The sequence below is a fragment of the Bactrocera dorsalis genome, unplaced genomic scaffold (assembly GCF_023373825.1).
Source record: "Bactrocera dorsalis isolate Fly_Bdor unplaced genomic scaffold, ASM2337382v1 BdCtg010, whole genome shotgun sequence".
Classification (NCBI taxonomy): Eukaryota; Metazoa; Arthropoda; class Insecta; order Diptera; family Tephritidae; genus Bactrocera; species Bactrocera dorsalis.
The window spans coordinates 226,654-253,087 of NW_026038061.1; the positions used below are offsets into that span (position 1 = coordinate 226,654).

At 36.0% G+C, this 26,434-nt stretch overlaps 1 protein-coding gene across 15 annotated transcripts in view; it reads right to left on the reverse strand.

The window, feature by feature from the left end:
- LOC105232593 (serine/threonine-protein kinase Doa) overlaps positions 1-26,434 on the reverse strand; it is a 75,389-nt gene that overhangs the window by 36,463 nt on the left and 12,492 nt on the right. For 3 of the 15 annotated variants that reach the window (XM_049461146.1, XM_049461148.1, XM_049461144.1), the window contains exon 2: positions 21,239-24,081. The exons of 6 other annotated variants lie outside the window; for them this stretch is intronic. In XM_049461146.1, coding sequence (XP_049317103.1) covers positions 21,239-23,427 — 2,189 coding nt within the window. In that variant the 5' untranslated portion in view covers positions 23,428-24,081. Of the gene's footprint in view, positions 1-21,238; positions 26,059-26,434 lie in introns of those variants that run through there. 6 more of the 15 variants (XM_049461141.1, XM_049461142.1, XM_049461150.1 and 3 more) reach the window with 5 other exon arrangements.

Genomic DNA, 26,434 nt, shown 5'->3' on the forward strand with positions numbered 1-26,434 from the left:
ACGTATGATTTTAAGTTCATCACACCATTTGATCGAAGCCCAAGCAAATAGGAATATTGCCAGCACATATTGCCTTCAACTTGCCCAACGTACCATTTATTCACCATTCACCGCTCAGGCGCATTAAAATTTACTAATATGTACCACATAAAATGTCTAACTGTAAAAATTTATAATTATTTCTTGTGAATTAATCGTGATATTTTTAGTATTTTTGCACTTGCACTACACTTGTCGGCAATGTGTGACAGTCACTCTTGGAGGCTCAAATCGTACTGATTACTGAGATATAAGACTGCCAATGAGCGCATGAAGACTAATTTGGCTTTAGAGCACAATAATTGAAAAAGTTTATCATTAGACGGACACTGCAACGTGCTGACAACGTGAGACACTCTAAAACGAAAGCGCCGGTCCACCTATGTACATACACACATCATTGATAGCATGGCCAGCCCAGCTGAAAGTGCATATTGATACACAGCCCTGTGGCCGAAGAACGGACATAAATGCAAACATGCACGGAAGCGAGTACAGTAAGACTCCGCTTAACATGTCAAAATTTATTTCCGATAAATTGGCCCACAATTTCGGTTATAAGGGTTATACTACTTTTTACAAATGCAATCGAATATTCTTTTTACTCTTTTTCGAAATTACTACTATCAATATTTTTGTTCAAGAGCAGAGCTCATCATTCGAAAGACTAGCTGCTGTTTCTTGAACCATTCCTTCTTTTTTAATTTTTTGTTTTAATAATTTAACTATTTCATCCATATTGACAGAGTGTCCAATGTATTCGCTCTTACTTATATCTGAACAAATGTTCTACCATAATCCTTTCAAAAATCTTTCCGTTATCTCATTCTAAGGAATGTTATGTTTTCTATAGCATTTACGATATTGAATCTCTCTTTTCCGACTATTTTTTTCACAACATTAACTATTAGCCGTAAATAAGCTTCAAAATTGGATTGGATAAATGTATGTTTTTGGGTATTCGAATGCACAACTTCGGGGAATCCCCGGATTGAAATAAAAGCGCTAAACGAAACAGTGTTAAACGGGGTCTCACTGTAAGTATTTGCGGTTTTCGATTGAACTTTTCACACTAGTTGTAAAGAAGTTTATAACTAAATGATAACATTACAGTCTAAGATGCTCCACAAGCGTATTTGTTGCAAATAATTCATCTTAAAAGCACACTAAACGGAAACTTTGCTCTGTGATATTGCCGAACCTAATTAGTCTAAATGGGTTGATTTGTACTGACAAACATTTCGCGGACATGTCAACAAGAAAATTATGATTTCATTAATTGACAACAAAATGACTCGCCGCCAAAGTAATAAAAATTGAGAAATCAATATATACTTATTTTTATATTTGAATATAAAAAATACGAGAAAACACCTAGGAAACAGAGTTCCCAAGTAACTAAAATTCATAGAACCTGATCCCTAGAATAGCCAAAATTGGCACTGGATGACAACTTTTTTTAAATGAGTTTCAAACTGTTTGAATATCTCCCTCAACCAATGTTACTGGCAGTCTAAACCAAAGGAAAGGGATATAACTCAGTACATACTGTTGTACCTACTTTTTGAAATCCAACAAGCGGGATAAATTCATAATGAATAGGTTACACAAATAATGTATTTTACTATTATATATATTCTGTATTGCACTAAAAACATCTACAAAAGCGGACCTCAGTTGACCAAACGGTACAGACACAATACAATTACAGCATTTCATATTCAATTAATGAAAGAAAGAGGGGACAACTTAAAAACATCGACGTATTTATTGACTTTAATACAGAGACGATTAAAAGAAGCCAGCAAACTGCCACTGAAAATAAATGCGTAAATAAACAGAATTCTTGTTTCATCTCATAGATTGCCGTCTCAGACGACTTCAGAATGTCATTCGTTGTAACCTGTGTCATTTGGTAAGGTTCAGTTAATGTTAAAAATACGTGCATTTATCTTGCTTGAAGGCACATTCAGTCTTAAGGGTATTCAAATGGAAATGAAGCGACTACTATGCTTGATATTCGCAGTACTCGAGGTCCTGATGGGAATTTTACACACGAATGCAAGAACGGGTTGACCCTGAACAAATTCTCACTATTATACAGATTTCAAATATTCCCAGTAAGAAAATAAGTATGCGTTCGACATCATTTCTCTGCCCTCAAATACGGTATATTAAGTTTGTAACATTCAAAAGGAAACGTCGGAGACCCTTTTAAGTTTTTATATAAATGATCACGCGACAGCTGCGTCGATTTAAGCAAGTCCGTGTGTGAATTCACTTTTTTTTTATTTGACAAGATATATTTACGAATTTGGCATAAATTATTGTCTAAGACAATGTCCGAACAACTTTTTCGGATAGGATCACTATAGCATGCTCATGCCTCAGTTTTTCGGGTTACTATAGAATATAGTTTTCATAAAAACTGACCGTTCAAAATCAAGTTCTTGTAAAGAATATTTTGTGTTTGTGAAAGGTATAAAAGCTAACAAAAATTTACTAATTACAATTTAGATTTCAAAATTTTCCTTAACATTTACAAATCGGAGAGCAACATATGTGCACTGTAAACAGCAAGCACACTTTAATATATGTATGTACGTACAGGTGTCGTTGCGTAAATGCAAATCGACAACACAAATATTCCACGCGTCGGCATTAAAATGACGCCCCAACAGGGTTGCACTGTATCTGCAGTGGGCTGCTGATGATTGTGTCACGTTAAGCAGGTTGAACTACATACATACATATGTTACAGTGAATAAATGTGAACCAATAAAAAAAAGTAAAAAGTTACAAATGATTGGAATATTTTTACTAACAAATATAAAATGAAATTCAGACTTGCTTGAAGGTGAAAATCAGAGTAATTATTGGTGTGAAAATTGTATATTTTCTGCCATAAACGTTGTTCTGTTAGCACCTCTAGAGACGAAGGTGATCAAGAGGAAGCAGCAAACTTTCACCTTCCCAACTGAAATCGATCAGTCGCAGCAGCAACGCCCTCTCATTACGAGAGTAATTTACTTATCGCGGCACGTGCTCGTTTGTGACACACTACTACACTTGAATAGCAGCAAAAGAGCGAAAGGTAACACGAATGTCTTAAGCATTACCAACCGATCTCCAGAAGCACATAGCACGGATTGCATAATAGTGATTTAACAAGTCAAATGAAAAGTCCCCGGCCTGACACATAGATGGCGCTACATTCACGAATATTTGGGTATGAAAAAGCTCTGTGAAAAGTGAGTGCCGCGCGGAGAAGTGTTTGGTGATCTTAAACCGTAATGAAACCGCATTTTTGCGTCGATATGTGAAAATGGATGAAACATTAGAGGGTACAGGATATTGAAATGCATCACTGGCATTGTGCACCATACATTTTATTAAATAAAATTGATTCGCACGCTAGCGGAATTCCAAACGGCAGCACCTAACTCTACACGGTGAGTTTAGTTGAGTAAGCTATGGAAGACGCAGCTTAGCGTTTCATGAACACAGAAAAACTTTCTGTTCTCTGACATTGCTTACTTCTTTGCAGATTCTTTTCAGTGATCTTTTGGCATTCATAATATTAAAAAAATCAAACAAAAAAACCGCTTGTCAAAACTAAGTACGTTCAAAGCGCGAAGTTTTAGCAACTTGAGAGGTTAACAAACAAAGGTAAACAAATTAAAACAACAAGAAGCCAAGTCGAGTGATTTCAAGGTGATTTCTCCAACAAATCAGATTGAAATGTATGAGAGAGCGCTCTAGAATTAAATTACTTTTTAAATGTCACTGCTTTTGGACAATTTGTTCTCGAAATAACGCCTTTTCATTCACACAAGCTAGAATAAAATATAAATTTTTGGTTTTGGGTCTCAACAGAATTCAGAAAAGAAATTTGGCCATAAAGAGATAATCGGCGACGCTGAGCCCTATCTTGACACAATGAACAAATCGTACTAAACAAATGGTATTGGAAAGTTGGGAAACCCCTTGATGGCTATTGTGCTCAATAATAAAAAAAAAAGTACGAAGATAGGCGATCAACATTTATAATGGGCGATAAATTTATATCTTAAACAAAAACCTATTACATTAGTGGATTTTAAGTACTGCGGGTGCAATAAAAATATAAACAAATGTTTCCTATTAAATGGTTTTAATCGAGAAACCCGTTCATCCGTCCATGTCAATCTTCTGATGTCATGACATTGCAAGTTACAGTTGCAGCTACAGTTATAAGCGCGTCTAGCGGACCATACTTGGTTAAAATCGGAAAACTGGTGTACAAATTCGCCTTTTGAATAATTGTTAAACTAGTTATATACATACATATTGTATGTAAGTACATTAGAGCGGGTCGATCTTTTTTTTAATAGCTCGTATGCAGTATGTTTTCTACAGATCATTCTAAACAACTATGTCTAGGAGAATATGGGTCTAAAACCGAAGTTAAATTTTTCGGGATCATATAAATTTCCTCGGCCCTTGTACAATTTAACATTATATTGATCATTTGTCGTAATCGGATATTTTGGACAACGAGCTAAGAGCTTCCTTAATATATACTTAACAATGACAGTGAAAATATAAAAATCAGGTAACAATAAGGGAAAACATTTTTCATGAAACTTTACGAGGTTTATTTCCGAACAACGTTTTTAGATGTCCGATCTACTTCATTCATCGACTGCGGTATTCGACGTGGCAACGCGAAAAGGATCATAATCATACATTTCTTTCTCTCGAAAACTCGCAACGTCGACTCATCAAATGCTGTCATCGTCTAGGCCTCTGCACTATATAGCAGGATGGGAAAAATAAGTTACTTACATATAGAGTTTGGTTTTTGTTCGTCGAAACTTTTATACACAAGGTTCCAAAGTAAACATGACTTTTTGAATCTAGCGCCCTCTGGAGGCACTATCTACATATATGTCGACTGATGCGTTAGAGTCTGCTATCTTGATCAATTGCCTATCCCGTAGCAGAGTGCACGAGTGGTTTCAACGTTTTCAAAGTGGTCGTTAGGACATAAATGACGATCAACATGTGGGCCAATCAAAATTCATCAAAAATCAAAAATCAGCGGAAATCATCATTGAAATTCATGGAAATGGAATTGAACATCTCCAAAACATCGATTTATCGCATTTTGACCGAACATGTGTGCACTGTTTGTTCCGCACAAATTGACTGACAAGCAAAAATTGCTCAGAATCCAACATTCGATCGACGCTTGTGACCGATTATTTGACCAAAAATCACATTTTGAGCATTAACCACTCCCTGTATTCACCTGACATGGCACCGTACGACTTCTTCCATTTGCCCGTGAAAGGAAAGCGTTATGCGGACGTGGAGGCTATACAAAAGGCTAGCACCGGCATACTGGCGGCCATACCGGCCAACGAGCTAAAACACTCCTTCGACATGCTTTTGCACCGTGCAAAAAGCTTTATTGAAACAGAAAGAGACTATTTTGATTACAATAAATTGATTTTGCCGAAACCTATTTATTCTGTTTTTTTAGTGCTGTTTCCTTTGGAAGGCACCTTCTATTCACCAAAAAAAACGATGAAGTTTATCATATCATATCGGGTACTTATTTTAAAATATATGGTTGTTTCAACTTCAGAAACCCCATGAAACATAGCCCACCCCGCAGGGAAAATACTACTACGACTAGTTTTAAATATTCTGTAGTATTCAATAACACATAACCACAACAAAAAGTATTACTTCTATTAATTTTCAGACAAAATACTGTATAGAAACAGCTGCTAAAAAGCTCCCACCTTATATGGGCAAATATATGTACGTATACACATAAACGTCATTGCTTGCTATCGCGTGTGGTGCAAAATACTTCCGAAAAAAGAAGATATTCAACTAAGCAAGTAATTTAAGCGAATTTGTGTGTCGCACACGCATTTGCCATAATTAATGAAATAGACGCCACTAACGTTTCCGTCAGTTGCGTGACAGCATTGGGAGAGAGCCTACGCTCTCTGTAGTGTAAGATCACAATTGAGTTAGTCAACAACAAAAGCATTCATGAAGTGCACTGACAAACAGCAGAGGTGGGCAAACAACCGAACCCCTGACAGCTAAACAAACGAATGCAAAACATCTGTTGACAACACCGACTGACTCCTATACTTTTGCTGCCATATATCGAAGTGATGGTCGCCAAGCAGGTTAGGCTATCAATACAATATCGAATAAAAGATCGTCTTTTAGATCGAGCGAAGAAACCACTCGGCAACAAACACACTCTTACGCATTGTAATTAAATATGAGAGTTATTTAATTGTGTTATTAACCGTTGGGGCTAATTTATGATTTATGTAATTTTAATTTATGATTTATGTAATTTTAACAGGTATATACATATGTATTGTCTCCGCTATACGAGTGGCCGCCGGCTCCAATGTCATCGATCACCGCTATGAGAAGTTTTGCATACCCAGACCAAATATAGTAATTGGCAACTGTGTTGGGTAATTTGTCGTTTGGAAGACATTTACACATTTACAAACACATGCACGCACAAATACTAAAAGTATGTATGTGTTCCTTCTGATATATTCTTATTAGTTTTCTGCTATGCATGCTAAATTTATGCCATGCTAATTTGTTATAACGCACTGGTATTCGCAAATACAAGCTTGTACGTACATACAGTTGTCCACAAAAAAATAGGAGTGGCCACATGAGAAAAACGAATTGTTATTTTTCATTAACAAAAATGTTTGTTTTTTTCAAAATTTTTGCATAATGTAATTTGCTAAATATCTATTAATATTTCCAGATTTCATTTATTTCAATTAAGCATAAGCAAAATTTTTTATCGCAGTTTATATCAAGTAAACTAAAAAACTAGTTCCACAAAAAAATAGGAGTATTTTATGGAATACGTGACCGTTCTATATTTTTAATATATAATGCTTCCAAAGTTTCACAGAATGTTAAAATAATTAATTTTCCGTTGAATGACCTCGATTTTTTTAACACAGCATCACATCTCCGAGGCATGGAGTCTATGAGATCCTGGCAACGCTTTATTGGTATTCCTTTACAAGTCTCTTCCACTACTTGCCATAAATCTCTCAAATTGATTGGTTTCTCTTCAGCTACTTTCTTCTTGATATCTGTCCACAGGTTTTCAATGGGGTTGAGGTCACGAGACTGAGCAGGTCACCACAAAACCTCAACTCCGTTGGCCCTAAACCATTTTTTTTGCGCACTTGCTAGTATGTTTAGAGTCATTATCCCGTTGATATACCCATATCAATGGCTTATTCCGTGAGGCATGCGTTAACTTTACCTCATATAATATTTTGACATATGCCCTTTGGTCCATGATGCCTTCAATTAAGTGAATAGGACCAACATCACAATGTGAAAAACGACCAAGTACCATGATTTGGCATCGTTATGTATAACGGTTTTTGTGGTAAACCGGGGATTATATTCTGAGTTAGGGGGACGTCGGACAAAGTTCCTAGAGCCTGTACTACCAAATAACTCAACTTTGGATTCGTCTGACCACAATATATTTCGCCATTTAGACGCGGGTCAGGAGACATGCTCTTTCGCAAATTATATGCGGGCTTCCTTGTGTTTCTTTTTTAATGGGGGTCTTTTTCGTGGACTTCTGGCAAATAATTTGTTCTGCTCCAAATGCCTACGAACAGTTTCAGTATTAACTGACAAATTTAGTTCGTCATGGATGCTCCTGGCTGAAGCGAAAGGATTAATTTTGCAGTAGCGTACTATATTGCGATCGTCTGAAGTGGATGTTTTGAGCTTTTGTCTACGAGTTTCATTTTTGTTTCTATAAATAAAGGCATTTTCTATCATTTGAGGAGAGCATTTTACGATTTTTTGAATCTCTTTATAAATTTTTCATAGTTTTCTCAATTTTTTTTTATCGTTTTCCGCTTTTCCTCTGTATAATAATTTTCTCTACCCCCTGGTGAAAACCTCAATGATTAAATAAAATAATAACTAATTAAAATTGCTGCTAAAATATGGAACTATATTTACTTTTCTAATTTTGTGAAAATTTTTTATGTTAAGGACTATTTTGAAAATGAAATATCTAACACTCCTATTATTTTGTGGAAAGCAATAACCAGTGTCTCCGAGAACTAGCAAAGCAGAAGAAGAACAGCAATCATCACAATAAAAATTTGTTTTGTATTTTAATGCTAGTATCCCGTTATGTGCACCGTTATTGTTTCGTGTCATTTACATGTGATTTAAAAAAGTTATGCAGCCAAACACATTTTTCAGATTGGCACTCCTATTATTTTGTGGACAACTGTATGTACGTATGTATGCTTTGTAGTGTTACGCTATTTTATACGATAGTACTGATCTGCACTGCAACTACCGAAAGCAAACTAGTTCAACGAAGACATGTCTTGTACCAATCCTCTACGATTTGACTAACCTATTTAGTTAAACAAGAAAAATCGTAACATTTTTGCCGTTACATAGGTAAATTCCGAAATTATAGAAATGTAACTTGAAATTTGATACATATTTGTGATTTTAGTTTTAGTCCATAGCAGTGTTGCAAATAATGCATTAACATTTAATTAAATTATTATTATTTTTTTTAATTTTGTAATGACAACTTTTGCATTAAAAAATACTAGTTTAATCCCAAGCATATAATGAAGAATTAAGGCAAATTGTGTAGAATTATTTTCTACTATTTTAAACTAGTGCTTGCACAGAGCCATCATCTTCAATCCACTACAGAGCACTGCTCGGCAAACTAGCACATTGAAATTAAAATATATAATTTTAAATTTTTAATCCAAACAAATCTAATTTATAGTACTAACATGGAAATTAAAAAAAAGAAATGTAATTAAAAATTGAAAACCTGAATATAATCCATTTTTAATTTTTTCATTCCGATGTTAGGATTAAAACTTCATTTTTAAACGAATTTGAATGCGTATTTCGAATGCTGCCTCCGGCAATTAAAAAAAAACAAATTGGACAAAATGATACTAGTTGTAAAGTGGCTTGTAACTAATTGCCTGCACTACTCAATATTTATGTTTGTGAGTATATTTATACGTAACAACTAAGAGCCAGTTTACAACGCACGTGGGCACGAACGAAATGTCAAAAAAGTTAGTTAATAAAACGAAACATGAAAATAGAGAAATCAACAACAAAACATACAATAATTGTGTGAAGTGGAAGTGCAATAGAATATATTGAATCGTGCAATAAGCTATAAAAATCTGTACCATTGCAGTCAGAATAAGAAGTATAAAATAACTGAATATTAATATTCATATACCCTTGTACTGCATAACAATGAAAAGCAATGCTTGTATGTATGTACATGCACAAATAAATAAAATAATAACCAATTTTGGGTTTCAAATGTCATTATATGAAGGCTCAGGAAACAAGTTTGTGTAAGTCACGGAGTTAAGAGTTCAACTGAAATAAAATGAAAACAACGAAAAAAAAGACCTCAAACTACATACATATAACACATTTATGTATATACACACATATGTATGTGTTATTTAAAAAAGAATCGAAATAAAATATTTCTGTGGCTTTTATTTACACATTACTACAATAATTTTCAAAAAATATGAAGTCATTTTGATAAAATCACGCGGTGGTGGCACAATGAAGAAACGAAATCAAGCTCAATGTCAGCCCCACTTGAGTGCCTTAGCACGCCGTCTGCGGTCTGGACGTAGGGCGTATTGCTCGTGTTATATTTTTGATGGTGCGATGAAAATCTGACAATAATCCGGCACACAAATCCCAGCGTTCTTTGCCGTTAGAAATGTATGAATGTAAAATGTACATATATGACCGCATGTAAGCGTGGTTTTGGTGAACAATTATTATTTTTTTTGTTGGACTATTAGGTAATCCTATAAAGTTGATTGAAATCGAGTTGGTGTGCTTTTGTACATGTGTGTGGGACTTAACATTGCTTCCCACCGCTGCTAGCATATGGTTGTATACATTCAAAATATTTCGGAGTCTTGCCGACCTTGCCGAAACACCCAAAGCAATTCCGCCTTTAACACTTTAACGCTTCAATTTGTTTTAACCAAAGTTGGCGATTGCAGTTTGAATGGGCCACTGTATGGCAAACTCTTTGTTTGCGTCTCATTTTTATTCGACTCTGACTGAGTCAATGGCGTATAATTCTTTACTAAGACGGTGAGCTGCGGGACTCAGTCTTTTTTAAATGTACTTTGTTGCTCACACTAATTACACAACAGCACACGTAAAGGCCAACGCAAACAAAACACACAAAATACAGCAACTCTGTCTGAACGCTTGGACCACGAGCACTTAGCTGCAATTCGTTCGCTGCGAACAAGTCGAGGTCCGTTTGGTTATTACTCATTTCTCTATTTTCATGTTTCGTTTTATTAACTAACTTCGATTTTAAATCTGCTTCTGGCATTGGCATTGCCTTTATATTATTATATGTGCATACATACATACATCCCACATGATTCGGTGGATATGCTGAATGGAATGAAAATATAACACAATAGATTGATCAAACAGCCAGCAATAAAATTGATTTAAAACAAACAGGGCTTACAAAGTATACTGTTTGGGGAAGTCACGAGAGTGGGGATTGAAATCTAAGTGAGATTAAAGGATTTTGTTATTACATGTTATATTATACCTTGCTAAGCGGTGCCCATTGATGTTTAATTTTTTAGGCTAAGCATTAGTGTCGAAAGGGAAAAGGTAAACTCACTTCTACCGCTCCAATAATACAAAGGTGTGGCCTTCTGCATAAAAATACAAAATAAACCGACATTTTTATACTTTTACAATTCTTAACAGAAGAGACTTAAAAAAAGTAAGTAAAAATATTTCGATTGGAATTTTATAATTCGGTATTAACAATGTATGTATATTGACGGTTTCTTCGATTAACGAATATTGAACTCATTAGCGATATTTTTTAGTATTCTTGCTAATGTATGAAGTGTTCGCTTTCATCCTTAGTTACGTATACCTTACATGTTTTAAACAGTGTGCAACAGTTCAGGTTCAGTATTTACATACGAGTATATGTATAGACTGACGGAAATGGTTAGACGAACTGATCAGTATCGTCTTTGTAAACTTCACAAATTTCATTGGTGGCTTCCGTGGTTTCTTCCCTTTTTTATACAAAATCGAATTTCATCATTACTTTCATTCATTTTTGAACACCTGAAACTTACTTTCAACACTTCTCCGAATTTATTTTGTTTTTTAAAGGAAGCTTATATGGTATCACACAATGCGATTGGTAGCACTGGAGATATACAACTGCAATGACATCTATTGACACATTTTATAGGATCTTCGACGTTTACTACGGGTGTTGGAAACTTCGTGCCGAACTTTATAAAAGGTGTCAAGTTATAAAAAAAATGTGGTAAGACAATGTCAAGATCTATTGTAGACTGAATGAATATTAAACCACTGTTACTGATATTATTTGATCACATTTGGTAAAATAGTAATACATGCAAAAATTTAATAATCTAATTATTTAATGTTTTTTGGATTAGATGGGCGCATAATAGAGTTAACATACGGACCCAATGACTTTATTTGGTTTTTACCAACGAAACCATAAAAAAAATCATTATATTGTTAAATTCGAGAACACCATTAGGGTCAATCTTACTACAAATTGAAAAATAGGCTAAATTATTTAAAAAAAAAAAAGTTATTCAACTAAAACACAAGCCACTCAGGTTTAATATATTTGAAATGAACTGTTTTTCCATAACAAACGAAAAGAAGTGACTAGTGAATTAGCACACTTTTTATATAGATTCCAAGTACCAGCTTGTCCCTTTCAACGTTTGGTACCGACTGAAATTCCTTACTTCAGTTTTAATTTAAAATTTTCAGATTAACATATATGTACATGGACATGGACTCAAAGAATACTAGGAATTATATAAGCCACTAACTTACAGTTAAATTGTGCATCGTTAATCAATAGCATTATTCGGTTATTTCAAACTTACCTAAAAAGAAATAAAAAAGGTATTAATAAAGTGGTTAAAAATGAAGTAAAGTCTAAATAAAATTTGTACTCAACACCTCCCAAACATGTACTTTAAGGGGTTACATGGGTTTCACAGTTTCAAAAAATCGAAATTATTAAATTCTAAAACATCTCTAGAATATTGTCCTAAATTTTCAAGTTGATCCGACTAATAGTTTCGGAGATACAGCCTTGAGAACTTGTGCGCTCGAGGCTAGCTAGACTAAGTGCGCCGTCTTTAAACGCGTTTTTCTCAAAACTATGTTTTCAAAGTCGGTTGTCAGGATTTCTCGCGAACTACTCAACCGATCTTGATGAAATTTTACACAGGTCTTCGAGATATCATTTACAAGATCTTGAATGAAGCATTTTTTTTCAATTGCAACTATTCAAAAAAAATGTTCGAGAAATTATCATCGAAATTTGCATTTTTTATAAAAACGTCTGCCAAAAATCCAATTTTCATTTTGTTTTTTCCTTCGTCCAATACCTAGTTTAATGTCTTTACTAAAACACGTATTTTTTATTTCAGATGATGCTGAAAGAAGTTCTGTTGACAACGCGGCTGCACCTTTTTTCCGAGGGACTGCCGGAAATGATATTTTTTTTTTTTTTAATTTTACAAAATGTTTATTAAATATTAAATATGAGTCTTTTAAATAAAAAAAAAGACTTCATTAAAATATTTCATTTTTTATGTGTAAAAAAAATTATTGAAAAAATGCCGTTTTTTGCCCGAGGAAACCCATGTAACCCCTTAATAGGTCGTAACACATAGAAATTCATATATGTAAATAATATGAATTTATAAAAGAAAGTAGACAAATGCATCTGCGCATGCGCGTAAGTGGATTGCATTTTGAAGCACTAATTACCGTTTTGCTTGGCAGAGAATAGTACCAGTACTAGGTTTACCGCTATAGCCACAGAGCAATGACAGCTGGCGCATGCACATACATATGTATCTTTACATACACATATGAATATGTATGCAAATGTATATAAGACTTCGCATAGAGCGACGTGCGCATACTGAGCTTTTGCATGCAAAATGCGACTGGCATTGGCTGTCACTGAAATGTTGCGGATAATTTGCATGCAAACTCCAAACTCATAACGCATAAATAGGTATGTATGTATACGGGTTTGTTGGTATTTGTTAGCAGAAAACTCGTTGCAACGATTGCCGAGCAAATATGAGCAAGTAAATAATGAAGTTTGAAGCACGAAACAAAAACAACAAAAGCGAAATAAGAAAACGTGCAATTGCAGTGAAGCAAAACATGATTGCAGACAAGTCAATGCCTTCCACTTTAAAGTGAAATGAATTTATGAACAAAGAGCAGAAGGAAACTGTGAAAAACACTCGTAAATTGTGTTTAAAACGTTGTATACGGCTAGCAATAACAACAATGAGCAGTGCACCATATCGCTAAATTGCAATTAACCGTGCGGTCAGGCCGCCATCGAATCAGTGCAGCGGTGCAATGGAGCAGCTGCAACGGCAAAGAGATCAGCGAGAAAACATTTCTCTCGCAGCAGCTAAAAAGCTATAGTAAATCGCTGCGTAACTACAAGTAATCTCTGGAAAAAAAAAATAGTTTGTTTCGCTTTCTCGATTTTACAAACCGCGAATGAAGAAGCGACTCCAAAAGTGCTAATAGACAATACACAAATATTATATACATATGTATACATTACAATATAGGGCGCTTCACTGGTATAGGTAACGGTAACGTGGTCACTCGATGTCAATTTGTACGAAATATGGAAAATATTTAATTTTGCAATGTCACAGCCATCTGTCAGTTAAGTTCTGGTCAACTTGAAAAATACTCCTTCTTTCGGCAAAGACTCTACAGGTGGTCGCCAACCAGACATTGAGAAACCGTCTCCTAAGTGCTCGAATGCAAATTTTTACAAATGTCAATATCATTATTTATATATGTATATGTATATGTATATAATTACCTAGATTTAATTAAATTAACCAACTTATTTCATTCAAAAGCTGGTATAATAAGCAATTTACACAACCGCGCTGAAGTAGTCGAAAAATTATTTCAAATGAGATGACTTAAACGAGCGAAAAATTGTGTAAACCGCAAAAAGTGAAATCTAATTTGATTTTATCGATCATTTTGAGAAGCCATTTAACGGGATGATGTAAATACATCAAAACATCGATGACAGACGGATGCGTACCGTGAAGACCGTACTCAAAAGCATGTGAGAAGCTGATCAAAAGAGCTAACAGCGCGGAAAGGCGCTCAGCCTGGTATGCGATGACCCGACAGGTTTGGGAAGTTACTTAAATTTAATATTAATAAACTAATCGAAATTATTAGACGATGTTATGCATTCGCAAAAACCACTAAAAAGCGGAAATAGCACGATTTGAGGACTATCTAACGACTTTAAATACTCCTATTCTCCGTAATATAATTATTAATATGCAAATGATTATCATTAAATTACCATACAAATTAAACGTAAATGCTGCCAATCATGAATCATCCGAATTGCTTATATAGTAAAATGCCGCAATGACGTCTGATAGCAGAGACTCGATTAGGAATGAAGGTTAAATAAATGGCTTGTTTACCTTTATTTGTATTCTACATTTGTTGACCTTTTACTTATTGCAACTACAATACAATTACATCTTGAATCGTGTTGCTACCATTTTAAAGAAATACCTTTGAGCTGCTTTCTCATTGTCACAATGAACTTTGTGTTTTTGTTAAATTTGTTTTTGAAGTTTGTCAGTTAGCACCAACCTACTAATTGCTACCACAAATTGCCAACTAGTCCACAATTACACACATGGTTGTCATACAAATTGGAGCGTAAACTTAGACGATTTCCCTTTCAGCGTAATTTCTGGCGAAGTTTTTTTAGTTCTGGCCGCCATTTGAGAAAGAAACATTAACGTCAATGTTGATTAACGAAGGTTCATAATGGGAAACACCACATCAGTAACAGTTAAATATGCGATCTGAGCAAATTTCATTTTTATTTTAGGTACGTGGTAAATTTCTAAACTACTGAACCGATTTTAGTAGGATATATCTCAACTATGTTAAAAGTAAAAACAATTCATAAAGAAGAAAGAAAAGTAATGAAGGGCTAAGTTGGGGTAGAAACGAACATTTTATAATCTCGCAATTCGAAAAGATGATTTCATATGAAAATGTTGCGAAACAATTGAAAGTAATCGACTCAAATGGGCTAAGTCCAGACAGAATCCTGAAAAATTACCCTATCTTTTGAATAAATTTTTTTCATTTTCACGAATTTCTTGTCAGCATTATCAATTAAATTTTTTGTTTCCTCAGAAATCCGAAAAACACATAACTTCGTTAAGTCAACGTTCAAAACGACAAAACCATTACTACGGTCTATTGGGTTGACAGAGCGGTCCTAATCAGATTTTAGTGACGAAAAAGAGCGTACAATTTTATAGCAATTACCAATTTTTACCATACCATTTTAGCTGTTTAATTAAATTTTTTGATAACTGTAACAAACTGGTTTTAAAAACCGGTTTTACCCACGTAGACAATGTGGTCTGTAATTATTCTATGCGATTCAATAATTATGCCATCTAGCTGGTATCGTATTTTCTACACATAGTAAATGTATATGCATATGTGCATTTTTACATATGTATATACACATGTTTTGCATATTATTTCTTTTAAGATTTTCACATGTCGTTTTCTATTGCATTTAGACAAATATGGAGTATTATAGATTACATTAAGTATACATTTATACCGGGTTTTCCAATAGGGATGATATGTTCTCTAAGTGTCGTTTCGGCCATTTTTAATATATCATGATAGTTGTATTCAGTAATATTTACAATTTCAGCTTAGAAAGATATGCGCAAGAATATCTTTTACAAATTATTCAATTATATTATCAAAACAGTCGTTCTCCAATCGCAACTTTCCGTGCGCTTTTGCCATTTTATGGTCGTAATAATAACCTGTGCTCGCTATTCGTGGAATTGTTGAATATTTCGGTCGTACAAATGTCAATATGGTAAGACAAAGAACCGCTCGAAGTCATGAAAATGTTGCTGATGTTACGGTTGCGGAAAATCTTCTTTAATGGGGCATACTTTCATCTGAGTGGTGCGATAAATAAACAAAGTGTCGATTCTGGACCAAAGAAAATCCACAAATTGTTGTAAAATCATCGATCCGTACTTATTTCGGAATGAAGATGGTGCCAATGTTTCTGTCTAATGAGAGTGATACAAATCGAAGATAACTAACTTTTTACGGCCGCAATTGGAAGAAGTTGGTCCCAACAAGACGTGCAACAACCGAATTATTGCTAGAAAAGTTTGGAGCTTCAACTTTTGAAGAAACTGTGACTTTAGACACCATTAGACTACTTCTTGTGGGGTTATTTGAAGCAATTGGTCTTAGCAATTAAACAGGCTACTTTTAAGCTTTAGAAGTCAATTTTGAATGAAAAAATTACTCGAAGACGTGTTAGTCATTTGAATGATGTTATAAAAAAAATTTGTGTTTCCTTAAGAGTTAGGGTTTCTTAAAAAATCATATCACTGTTAGATAGAGGTACATTTTCAATATCTTTTTTTGACAGATTATTTGTGAGTCGTGTTAAGCGGTCGTTATTTTTGTTCAGTATTTTTTGTCATTTCGTCATGGAATAACCTACGCCCTCTGACAAATCGTTCAACTTTAATTATTGGATAATATTCGAGCGCATGGAGTGAAGATTATATAGCGGCCGTAGCTGAGAGTGGTGAGTCGATTTGGCGCCATTCACAGCAACTCGGACTGACGTATGGAACGAATTGGCGCATTTTAAGTCGATATCTTAAATTGAAAGGGTACAAACTACACCTTTTGCAAGAACTAAAGCCGCTCGACCTTCCTAAGCGATATCACTTCGCACTATGCGCCCATTGAAAAGTTCCAAGGAACCAACGAGCAAAATTTTGGGCATGTAAACAAGCAAAATTGCCGCATTTGGAACGAAGAACAACCTGAATAGATTCAAGGGCTGCCATTTCATCCAGAAAAACAAAGGTTTGGTGTGGTTTTTGGGCTGGTGTAATCGGTTCGTATTTTTTCAAAAATGATGCCGGCGAAAACTTAACCGACATTGGCGACCATTATCGCGCCATGATAACCGACTATGTGGTTAATGGCTAAAATTGAAACTCGTGATCTCGGCGACATTTGGTTGGCGCCACTTCCTACACTACATCGCCTCAATCAATTGAGAGAACACTTCGGCGTTTCACGTTTTGGGCAGATTGTTTGGCCACCAAGGTCGTGTGATATCACACCGTTCGACTTTTTCCTGTGGGGATATGTAAAGTCTAAAGTCTATGCGAACAATGCCGCTTCGATTCAGGCTTGGAGCAAAACATGACGCGTATCATTCGCCGGTTACCAGTCGAAATGCTCGAGCGGGTCATCGAAAACCGGAGTCAACGGATGTGAGACGTGGTAGCGGTCAACATTTGAAAGAGATAATCTTCAAAAAATAAATACCAAAAGGTGATAATAGACATTCCCTATTAAATTTGAAGTTGCTGAGTTTTTTTCTTTAAAAAGTATGGAACCTAGATATGGACCACCCTTTAATTGATAAAGTTATATTTGATAGATTCTAATTGAAACATGTAACACAACTCAAAAATATACTTGTAGTATATCAGAAATGAATTCTTTCAATTATGATTAATTGAAAAAGAGATAAATAAAAACCGTTTCATTATTGTATATTTTTTATGGGTTACTAAAGACGTGGGGAAGTATACAACTTATACTACAATAACATTAAAAAATATACCCTACATGAAATTTGAAATTTCTCTAATCGATGGGCATTGACCTTGATAAATTTACAATTATACATACATACATACATGGAAATAATCCAAACGCACACAGGAAGTTATCAGCACACTTAATTGTCTCAGCGTGTAAATGTGCGGCAATTAACAAAACTTCATCCTTACATATTGATCGGTTCACTTTAAGACAATAAAATATAAATATATATGTATGTATGTATATATACATATCTGTACATACTGGCCGGGGGTCAATGTCACCCTAAACGGCTGACAGGCAATTGCTCACCGAAAGATGCGGTTCAATATCAAAGAGCAACGTTATATTAGGGTGACTAAGAAAATAAATTAAGATATTTAATATAAAAAATAAAATTCAGAATACAATAAACAATGGCAAGGTCGTTTACACTTTCCTAACGACTATTCGCCTTATTTGGAGAATACTGGGAATGTAAAATATCCAAAAGCAAATTTGTATTTTTTGCGCATGTACCTAGGTTTACATACATACATATATCGACGGTATAAAGTTAAGCACGAAAATTATCTAACCATAGGGGTTCATTGAACGAGGCTGAACTATCAGCGGAACAAAAACTAAAACAACGAGAGGACAAACCAATCCAGCAAAATAAAGCAAACACAGTTGCTAAAAAATAAAGTGAGTAATCAGTTTAGTTATGCAGTTATACGCTGAGCAAAACCACACGTTGACAAACACAACAACTATGCACATACAAACATATATATTCGCAGCTACCGACAGAACGTGCTCTCCATAATTTTTTGATCAAAAATACAGGATAGGGGAAAAATGGCGTGAGTAATTGAGCTTGCCAATGAGTTCGGCCGTATGGCTGAAATTACAGAATTATTTGTAAAATAAACAGCTTCCTCTGTTTTGCGCAAAAGAAATTGAATTTTTTTGCGAAATTATCAACCCTACAAAGGGGGACTGTTAAGTATTAATATGACTATACATACATATACTTATTAAGACACACAAAACATGGAACAAAAAATTACATTATGAATAAAAATAAAGGCTAAGAGCGATCGCTTTTTAAATTTAAAAATAACACTAATTAAACACATGTTTCCTTAATTCCTGAAAACAGACGATTTTATTTGTTTTCCTCGTCATGCGAAAAAGACTTGGTCTAACTAAGTAGTCGCAAATGAAAATCTTCAACAAGCCCAACAGATAATAAACAAGGAGCGTACGAAAGGTTTACTAACCGCGCCTCAAATCTCAAGAACACCTACGCAGTCTTTGTTGCTGTCACTGATTAAAAGCCGCAGTAAATTTTTATATTGGTTTTGTATTGGTTATAACTTCTAACCCACACACACCCATATGTACGAATCACAATACCAGTACACTTAAATTGCAAAGGCTCATAATAAGTTTCCTATGTGTACAATCATAAATGTATTCAAATATTACTTGAAAAATTCAACTTATTTATTTGATTGTAAAGACCACAGCACCAACGTTCACATATTATTCTAAGGGAGCAAGTTCTAAGGGATACCTCTAATTGCCCAATCTACTTAATCCAACTGATTTGTTTTCAGTTTAACAGATGGTAACTCCTATCTTTCCAGCTTTAATTTGACGGTCTTAAAATATATAATAAATATTAATTTAATCCTTGGGTAAATTTCCATATATTTTTTATGGCAAGACAAATTCACTATACTTCATAAAATTTTAAAATTTCATTATTGCTTGAAAATGTTGAAATGTTCAAAAGCGTGAATGAGTAAGCGGCTTATAGCAATCACTACACTTCGCACTTGAACCGGTTGGGAGATCCAAATATGGACCGCGCTCTTCCTCTCCCCCTACGATTTGCTTACTCTTGATTATCGAAACGTACACCTGTAGAAGTGAAAAACGACTGTAATGTAAGTGGCACGCACCTTTTCTGTTACTTCCTGAAAACTGAGACCGATCCGCCTGTGCATATACTTGTATGTATACTTAATGAAAGCAGCCACCAAATTCAATATAAATTTATGTTAATCTGCTAATCACCAAATTTTCTAATTATTTTAGTTTTAAATCGGTTCTTAAAGCAAAAACCGCTCACAGTTGGTTGAGAACTAACCAAATCGGGCTATTGAGACAATAAACCGCTTTTGGAGGTCGTGAACACAAACACACAAATGATGGTAATTAATCTCATGAGAACTAGAGGTGAAAACAGGGAAGTCAAATTACGAAATGAAATCAAAAAACAAATTAAGCACAAAAACAACAATGTGAAATACATATTCATATAATAACAAGTAGATAAAATAAACAGAAATAGTTCGCATATATTTTTGAATTCCGATATTCATATAAGTGTCTGCAACAAAAACAATTGGCGCTTAGATGCGGCTCTTGCTTGCTCTCACAGTTAGCTCATTGACTATTGAAAGTGATCGATAACAAAGCCCAATAGCAAGCGAACAGTGTTCGCGTTAACGACTGCTCAGCAGAGCAGACAAGAATAAAGATTATGTCAGCGAATTGGCTGCTACCCGAAAGCTGGCATCAATCAGTATGCGGCAATGCCAAGTGTGCCTACGACTACCGGAATAAGCCATCTATCCGCAACCACGCACGCGCGGTCGTCGTAAGCACTCACTCCCGACGATTGACTGTGCTAACAACAGCACAACAAACATTGGCATGCGTAGTCGATAGCAAACAGCTATAAAAACAGATCTCAAACTAAGCCAGACGAATAGCCATTCAATCAGTTGGCTCATTGGCAAGCTACACACTTAAGCTTATTTGGAAAAATCAATCAGTCGGCAACACGTAGCCGCCAGGAAGCCGTGTGATGACAAATTGATAAATTGATTATTTACATATACAGTTATGCAACCCGCAGGGAAATTCAAAGCATTATTACGCCAAATATAGGCCCTCTTATGGTAATCTTTCCGAGGCCTTTCGCATTTTTAAATATTACAAGGAGAATTTTCGACATCCACATTGAGCTTTCTAATCTAACTTCAAAAAGCAATTTAATTGCAATACTTGTAATTAAACACCCACACACGATTATGATACATTTCAGTTAATTACATCTTCGTTTGACGGTTTGCATAAACTTTCGAATTTTGTGTTGTTTATAGCTTCCGCAACATACAAAAAACTCGAAAATATTACAACTATTTTATCGTGTTTGCAGACAACTGCAGCACATTGTTTATTCACCTCACCCATGATCCAAAGAGAAACAAGAACAATAACAGAAACGAAAATAGTCAATACTTACCCGCATTCGTTTGTCGTGGGCTCCAAAGTGTCTTCAGTCGTCGATGGCTTACCAGAAAAATGCCGATGATCGTATCCGTTCATCATTGTGTACCCTGGCATTGGATTATTATTATTATCGTTAATGCTGGAGGGAGTCGCAGGTATATGAACTTTGGTGGGCTGTGAACACTTTGGCGCCCACGACGCTACCGCCACAAAAGTATCCGTTTTATTAGTGGGCTCGGGTGAGGTGGGTGCATAGTAATCGTCTTCGAGATCGGTTGAGAGCAATAGTTTTTCATTTTCTTTTTTTGTCGTTTTAGTTGCAGCACCAGAACTAGTGTAAAGATAGTCGTTGATTGAATGTGAAATTTTCGATTTCGTTGTACGTCGTGAGTGAGGCGAACCATGATCGGCACTCGAAGATGCGGCTGATGCAGCCGCCGCAGCCGCGGCATAGGCATGTAATCGTCCCGTATCGCTTTCGAATTTAGTGGCAAGGCTTGGGGACGGCAGTATAGAATGTGAAATTTCTGTTTTGCCAATCCAAGTAGTTGTCGGTAAAATGGTTGTTGTTGTTGCTGCGGACGAAGAGGAACTACTGTAGCAGTGTGCATTAACAATACTATTATGGTAATGACGTGTGCAGTCATTGTTGCATTGAGTTTGTGGTGGCATCGCTTTCGAAAAGTCCACATACAATGGTTCATCACTTGCTGGTTTTCGTTGAAATTCGTCGTCTTCGTCTAGAGCGCTTCCGCTGTGAGCGAGCTTCGAGTGACGCTCGATATCATCAAAATCACAAGCTTGGGGGGTTGTTGGCGCACCAACGGAACTATAAAAACTGTAGTTGCTCGACGACTGTGAATAAGAACGGCGATATTTATGGCGATAGAACTCATCCTCAAAAGGTAGTCCTTGGGGGTATTTGTTGGAGAAAACCTTTTTAGTTTTGGGTGAACCATGTGAACCACTTGAGCCTGAGCCAGAACCGGATCCAGTCGAACCGTTGCTACCAGTGCTGCCATTTTTTGAAGCAGTTGCCGCATTATTCGACTCTCCATTGAAGGGAACGTAATTCTTGCGACGCTGACTTGCAGAAAGACCTTTGTTGACGTCACAATTCGTCACACCTCCAAAGCGACGATTATTCAACTTAGGTGAGGCCGAAACAGATGCGAGTTTCAGATCCTCTCTATATTTTTTCTTTGTCACAGCTTTTGGTGTGTTCGGAGGTAGTGGAGCTGGATAGTTTTTCACAGATCGGGCGGGAACATTTTCCTTATGCAATTTCTGCGCCGTACAATAGGCTCGCTTCTGAGACCCTGATCCTGATCCTAACCCGGTACCTGTCCCTGTCCCACCCGATGACCGTGTGCTGCTGTTATAAAATGTAGCACCTGTGTGTTTCGATTGCAATGTGTGATCGTGTAGGCCAGTGCAACACTGCATCGAGGCTTTAGCTGTAGTTGCGCTTGCAGCTGCGCCTGTACAATTAGTAGAGTTTTTCTGTCGAAAGCTCATATTGCTATTGTGAAACCTTTCGAAGTTCGATGAGTTGCGCGTGGGAGGAGGCGGCGGTGCAGGATGATTGCGAGTACGCAGGCACTGTTTGTTAGAAAAAGACGGAGTGGTGCTAATGCTAAGGTTGGCATTATTGGCCAAAGGAGGAAGAGGGGCGCGCCCTTTGGTGTGTGTGTTGCCATTCGAGCAAGTCGTCTCAATGCGACGCACCAACTTAGGTGTAAGCGGTTTGATAGTACTGGTAGTAACGACACTGGTAAAACGTTTATCTGTAGCATTATTATTGTTGCCGTTAGCCGTGGAAGTGTCATTAATAATATTATTGTGGTTATTGTTGTGATAGCGCGTGCCGTAGAAACTGTTGCGAAAGGGTTGTTGGCGCCCCAAATTATTACTCGGATAATTATTGTTGCTCGTCAACAAGTGATTATCATTAGTGTTGTTGTTGTTGTGGTTATTATTATTAGTATTAACGAAACTATTATCTTGACTTGAATACATCGGCGTAGAACTATTGTGACCATATAACGGGCCATGGTTAGCATTACCATTACTATTGGTATTATGGGCGTGACCGCTGCTACTGTTATTGGTGTTGCCTGGAAAAGTGTGTAAATTACAGCTTGCGCGAGTCGCTCGAAACGAACTATACGGCCTAGACGTAAATTGATGTCCTACCGGCATTTTCCTAGTTATTTTTGCGCCGAGAGTTTAATATCCGCTAACTAGATGTTCTTAATTTCTTAGTTTACACTTATGAAATGGGTGCACCAGGTTGACAAAGGGTCCTTGCTGGTAGTCTGGTTTATCACATTTCAATTTGTCACTAATCAATAATGCTTAAAGTATTTAAAAAGTACATTATATTAAAATCGCAGAATATGAGGATTCACAAAAAAACGCACATCACAAAATTAAAATAAAACTACTTTTGCTAAGCGCTCATCACTCACTTTCCATTTACTTTGTATTCTCCTTCAAGCAGCTCAAATCACAAATGTTTACTTTTATTTATTTGAAAATCGGTTTTCATCGTTAGTTGCATTTGTGCACCGCTCGAGTACCTTTAAGTATTTAAGGTGTTCGCCTGTTTTTGCTTTATTTGAAACGCTTGTTACTCGTGTAGTTAGACGCTTGTAATACGTTTCCATCTGTATGAGTTGTCGCTGTTTGCTTATTGGTTTAGTTATTAAATTGATGTGTTGCAACTTGCCTTCGAGTTAAACTTTATTTGTTATTTTAACTGAAACAAGCCAATATATCGCAGATACATTTATTAACGAATTAGAACAAATATGGCTTCCAATGTAGTATCTTCATTTTTGCTGCATCCGAAATCTAAATTAGCAATGAAAGCTGAAACTATGTCAGAGCGCAAACACGCAATCTGGTCTCAAATGCCGCAATTTTGCAATTGAAATGTTCTCTGTGCCTCGAAAGACACGCAGCGTGAGCCGAATCGTGCCCTGCTATGCCGCGTGTTTGCTGCACATGTTTTCTTAATCCACCAGAGCCAGTTCGGGGCACCAGCAGTCACAGTTGTTGGACTTCATGGTGACCGCATTTTCGCATTTTAGCGAAAAGGTCAGTGAGGAATAGTCGCACAATGAAAATAATAAATCGACATAATCCATTTGTTTGGGGACAACCTCCCTCGACTTGTGAATGGAACAAACTTCGCACATTGTCATTTGTAAAAATCAATCGGAAACACATGACCTATGTGACTCGGGCTTGTCGCAAAGAACGGCGGATGAGGAGAGTTGAAAGCAAAGAAAACAAGGCTTAGCAATACAAAAATTACTGTAAAGCATATGCATATACAGTGCCTAACAAAAGTATTCGGAAAATTAAATTCACAAAGATAATGCCCGCCAATTCCTTCAAAGGGAGTTTTAAAAGAACAGACGAACAATTTTTGTAACGGCCTGAATGTTCGAATTTATCTGCGCTCACATTCAAATTACCTTTAATATTTTAATAAATTGCAAAATATAATTCCCGAATACTTTCGCGAGGAACCACATGTAAGAATTTAGAAAAATTCTGTATCTACCAAATACGCATTGGCGCAAAAAGACCTTACGAATCAATTATCACAGCACAAAACCTTCTAAGCGATCAACATATGGTATATACTTGTATTGTAGGTCTAAGGAAAGAATAAGACAACAATTGGAGCAAAGTTGCGATCACAAAATATTGCTATAGCATTAGAGGAAGACCAATTATATTAAAAATGTTAATTCGTTAACATTTATCTAATATGAAGTCCCGCCACGAGTCGAACATATTGCTGCAGGGAAAATAGCAAGCACAAATGAATATGTGCATAACTTGTATGAGTAAGTTTTGTCAAAAACAAATAAGCCAGCAATTTATAAGTAGGACATATGCGTTAATTTAAAATAATAAAACTGAATTATTCACACAATTAACGGACACAATTTCATAGGTCATGCTGCTCACTCATCATGAGTAAATGAATTCAAAGCAACAAGCTACCAGAAACAAAACCAATCTATAAGAAGCTTTGAACGCTTCCACACTATGCCGCCAAAGAAAAGGTTATGCGGCGCGCAATGGGTGATTCGGCAGAGTTCATTGTAATCATAAATCGGTAACAATTTAAACTGTATAACCGGCACTCAAACAATCCTGTTTACGAAAAACCGGCAGCCCGCTCGGAATGATGTCGGCAAAAATTGTGTGGGAACACGTTTATGTGGCAGAAGAAAGTAAAGTGGCGGACGCTGACGTGTCGACGAGTGGGTTCAGCAGTCCTACGCAATAGCACATACAACAGAAAACAATCTACAAGACAACACATATCATTGAGACAATTTCACCACTTCGACAAGGATGTACTGCTCACAAAGTCCAGTTATGCGGCATGCTGAGGCATGGTGCAGTCAATCACCCGTCGACACTTGTTCAGCTAGTTTTCACTGTTGGCATCTTGCTTATGCCTGCTCTTGCCTGAATGAGTTTTTGGATAAGGAAAACAAAGCATTCCTACGTGGCTCAGCTACATTGCAAGACAAGCAGGTTACAAAAAAAATATATATAAAGTTGCATTGTCTTGTGCATTGTTGAATGGTCGCGTTCATGAAGATAACCAACAAATTCTGGTTTTAAGAACACTTTAGACAATTAGTTGCCTATACAGAGTTCGAATTGCAGTAATTACTTCTTCGGCAGCTACAAAAGATACGTGTATCTAGTGAATACTTACATATTTAAGTTGACAATCGTCTATCATGCCACTTAGCCCTACTAATTAAGTCTGACGAAAAGTTTTTAAATAGTTCACTTTTAACAAAAAAAAAAAAAAAAAAAAAACAGAACTAATAGCAAATACCTCTATTATAATTAGGTTATTTTCCATAAAAATAATTCACTTCCTCAAGTTATTATTTTTTCTTGCACGAAATTACTTTCGGAACCACTTTTGATTATTAACTGAAAGTACTTGAAACATTAGAGTGTAGGCGTAGCGTAAAAACTGTCTTTTTTGCATATTTTTGTAGAGACAGAAGTTGATCCCCAATTATAGAGGATCATTTTGCGGAGTATCATGCAAATTGTCCACTTTACCCAATCGTCTAGTCCATAGTAAGAACAAAGCAAAATGTTACAATTTTTAAGTGAACCAACCAGCTCATCACACTTCCTCATACATAGAGGTGCT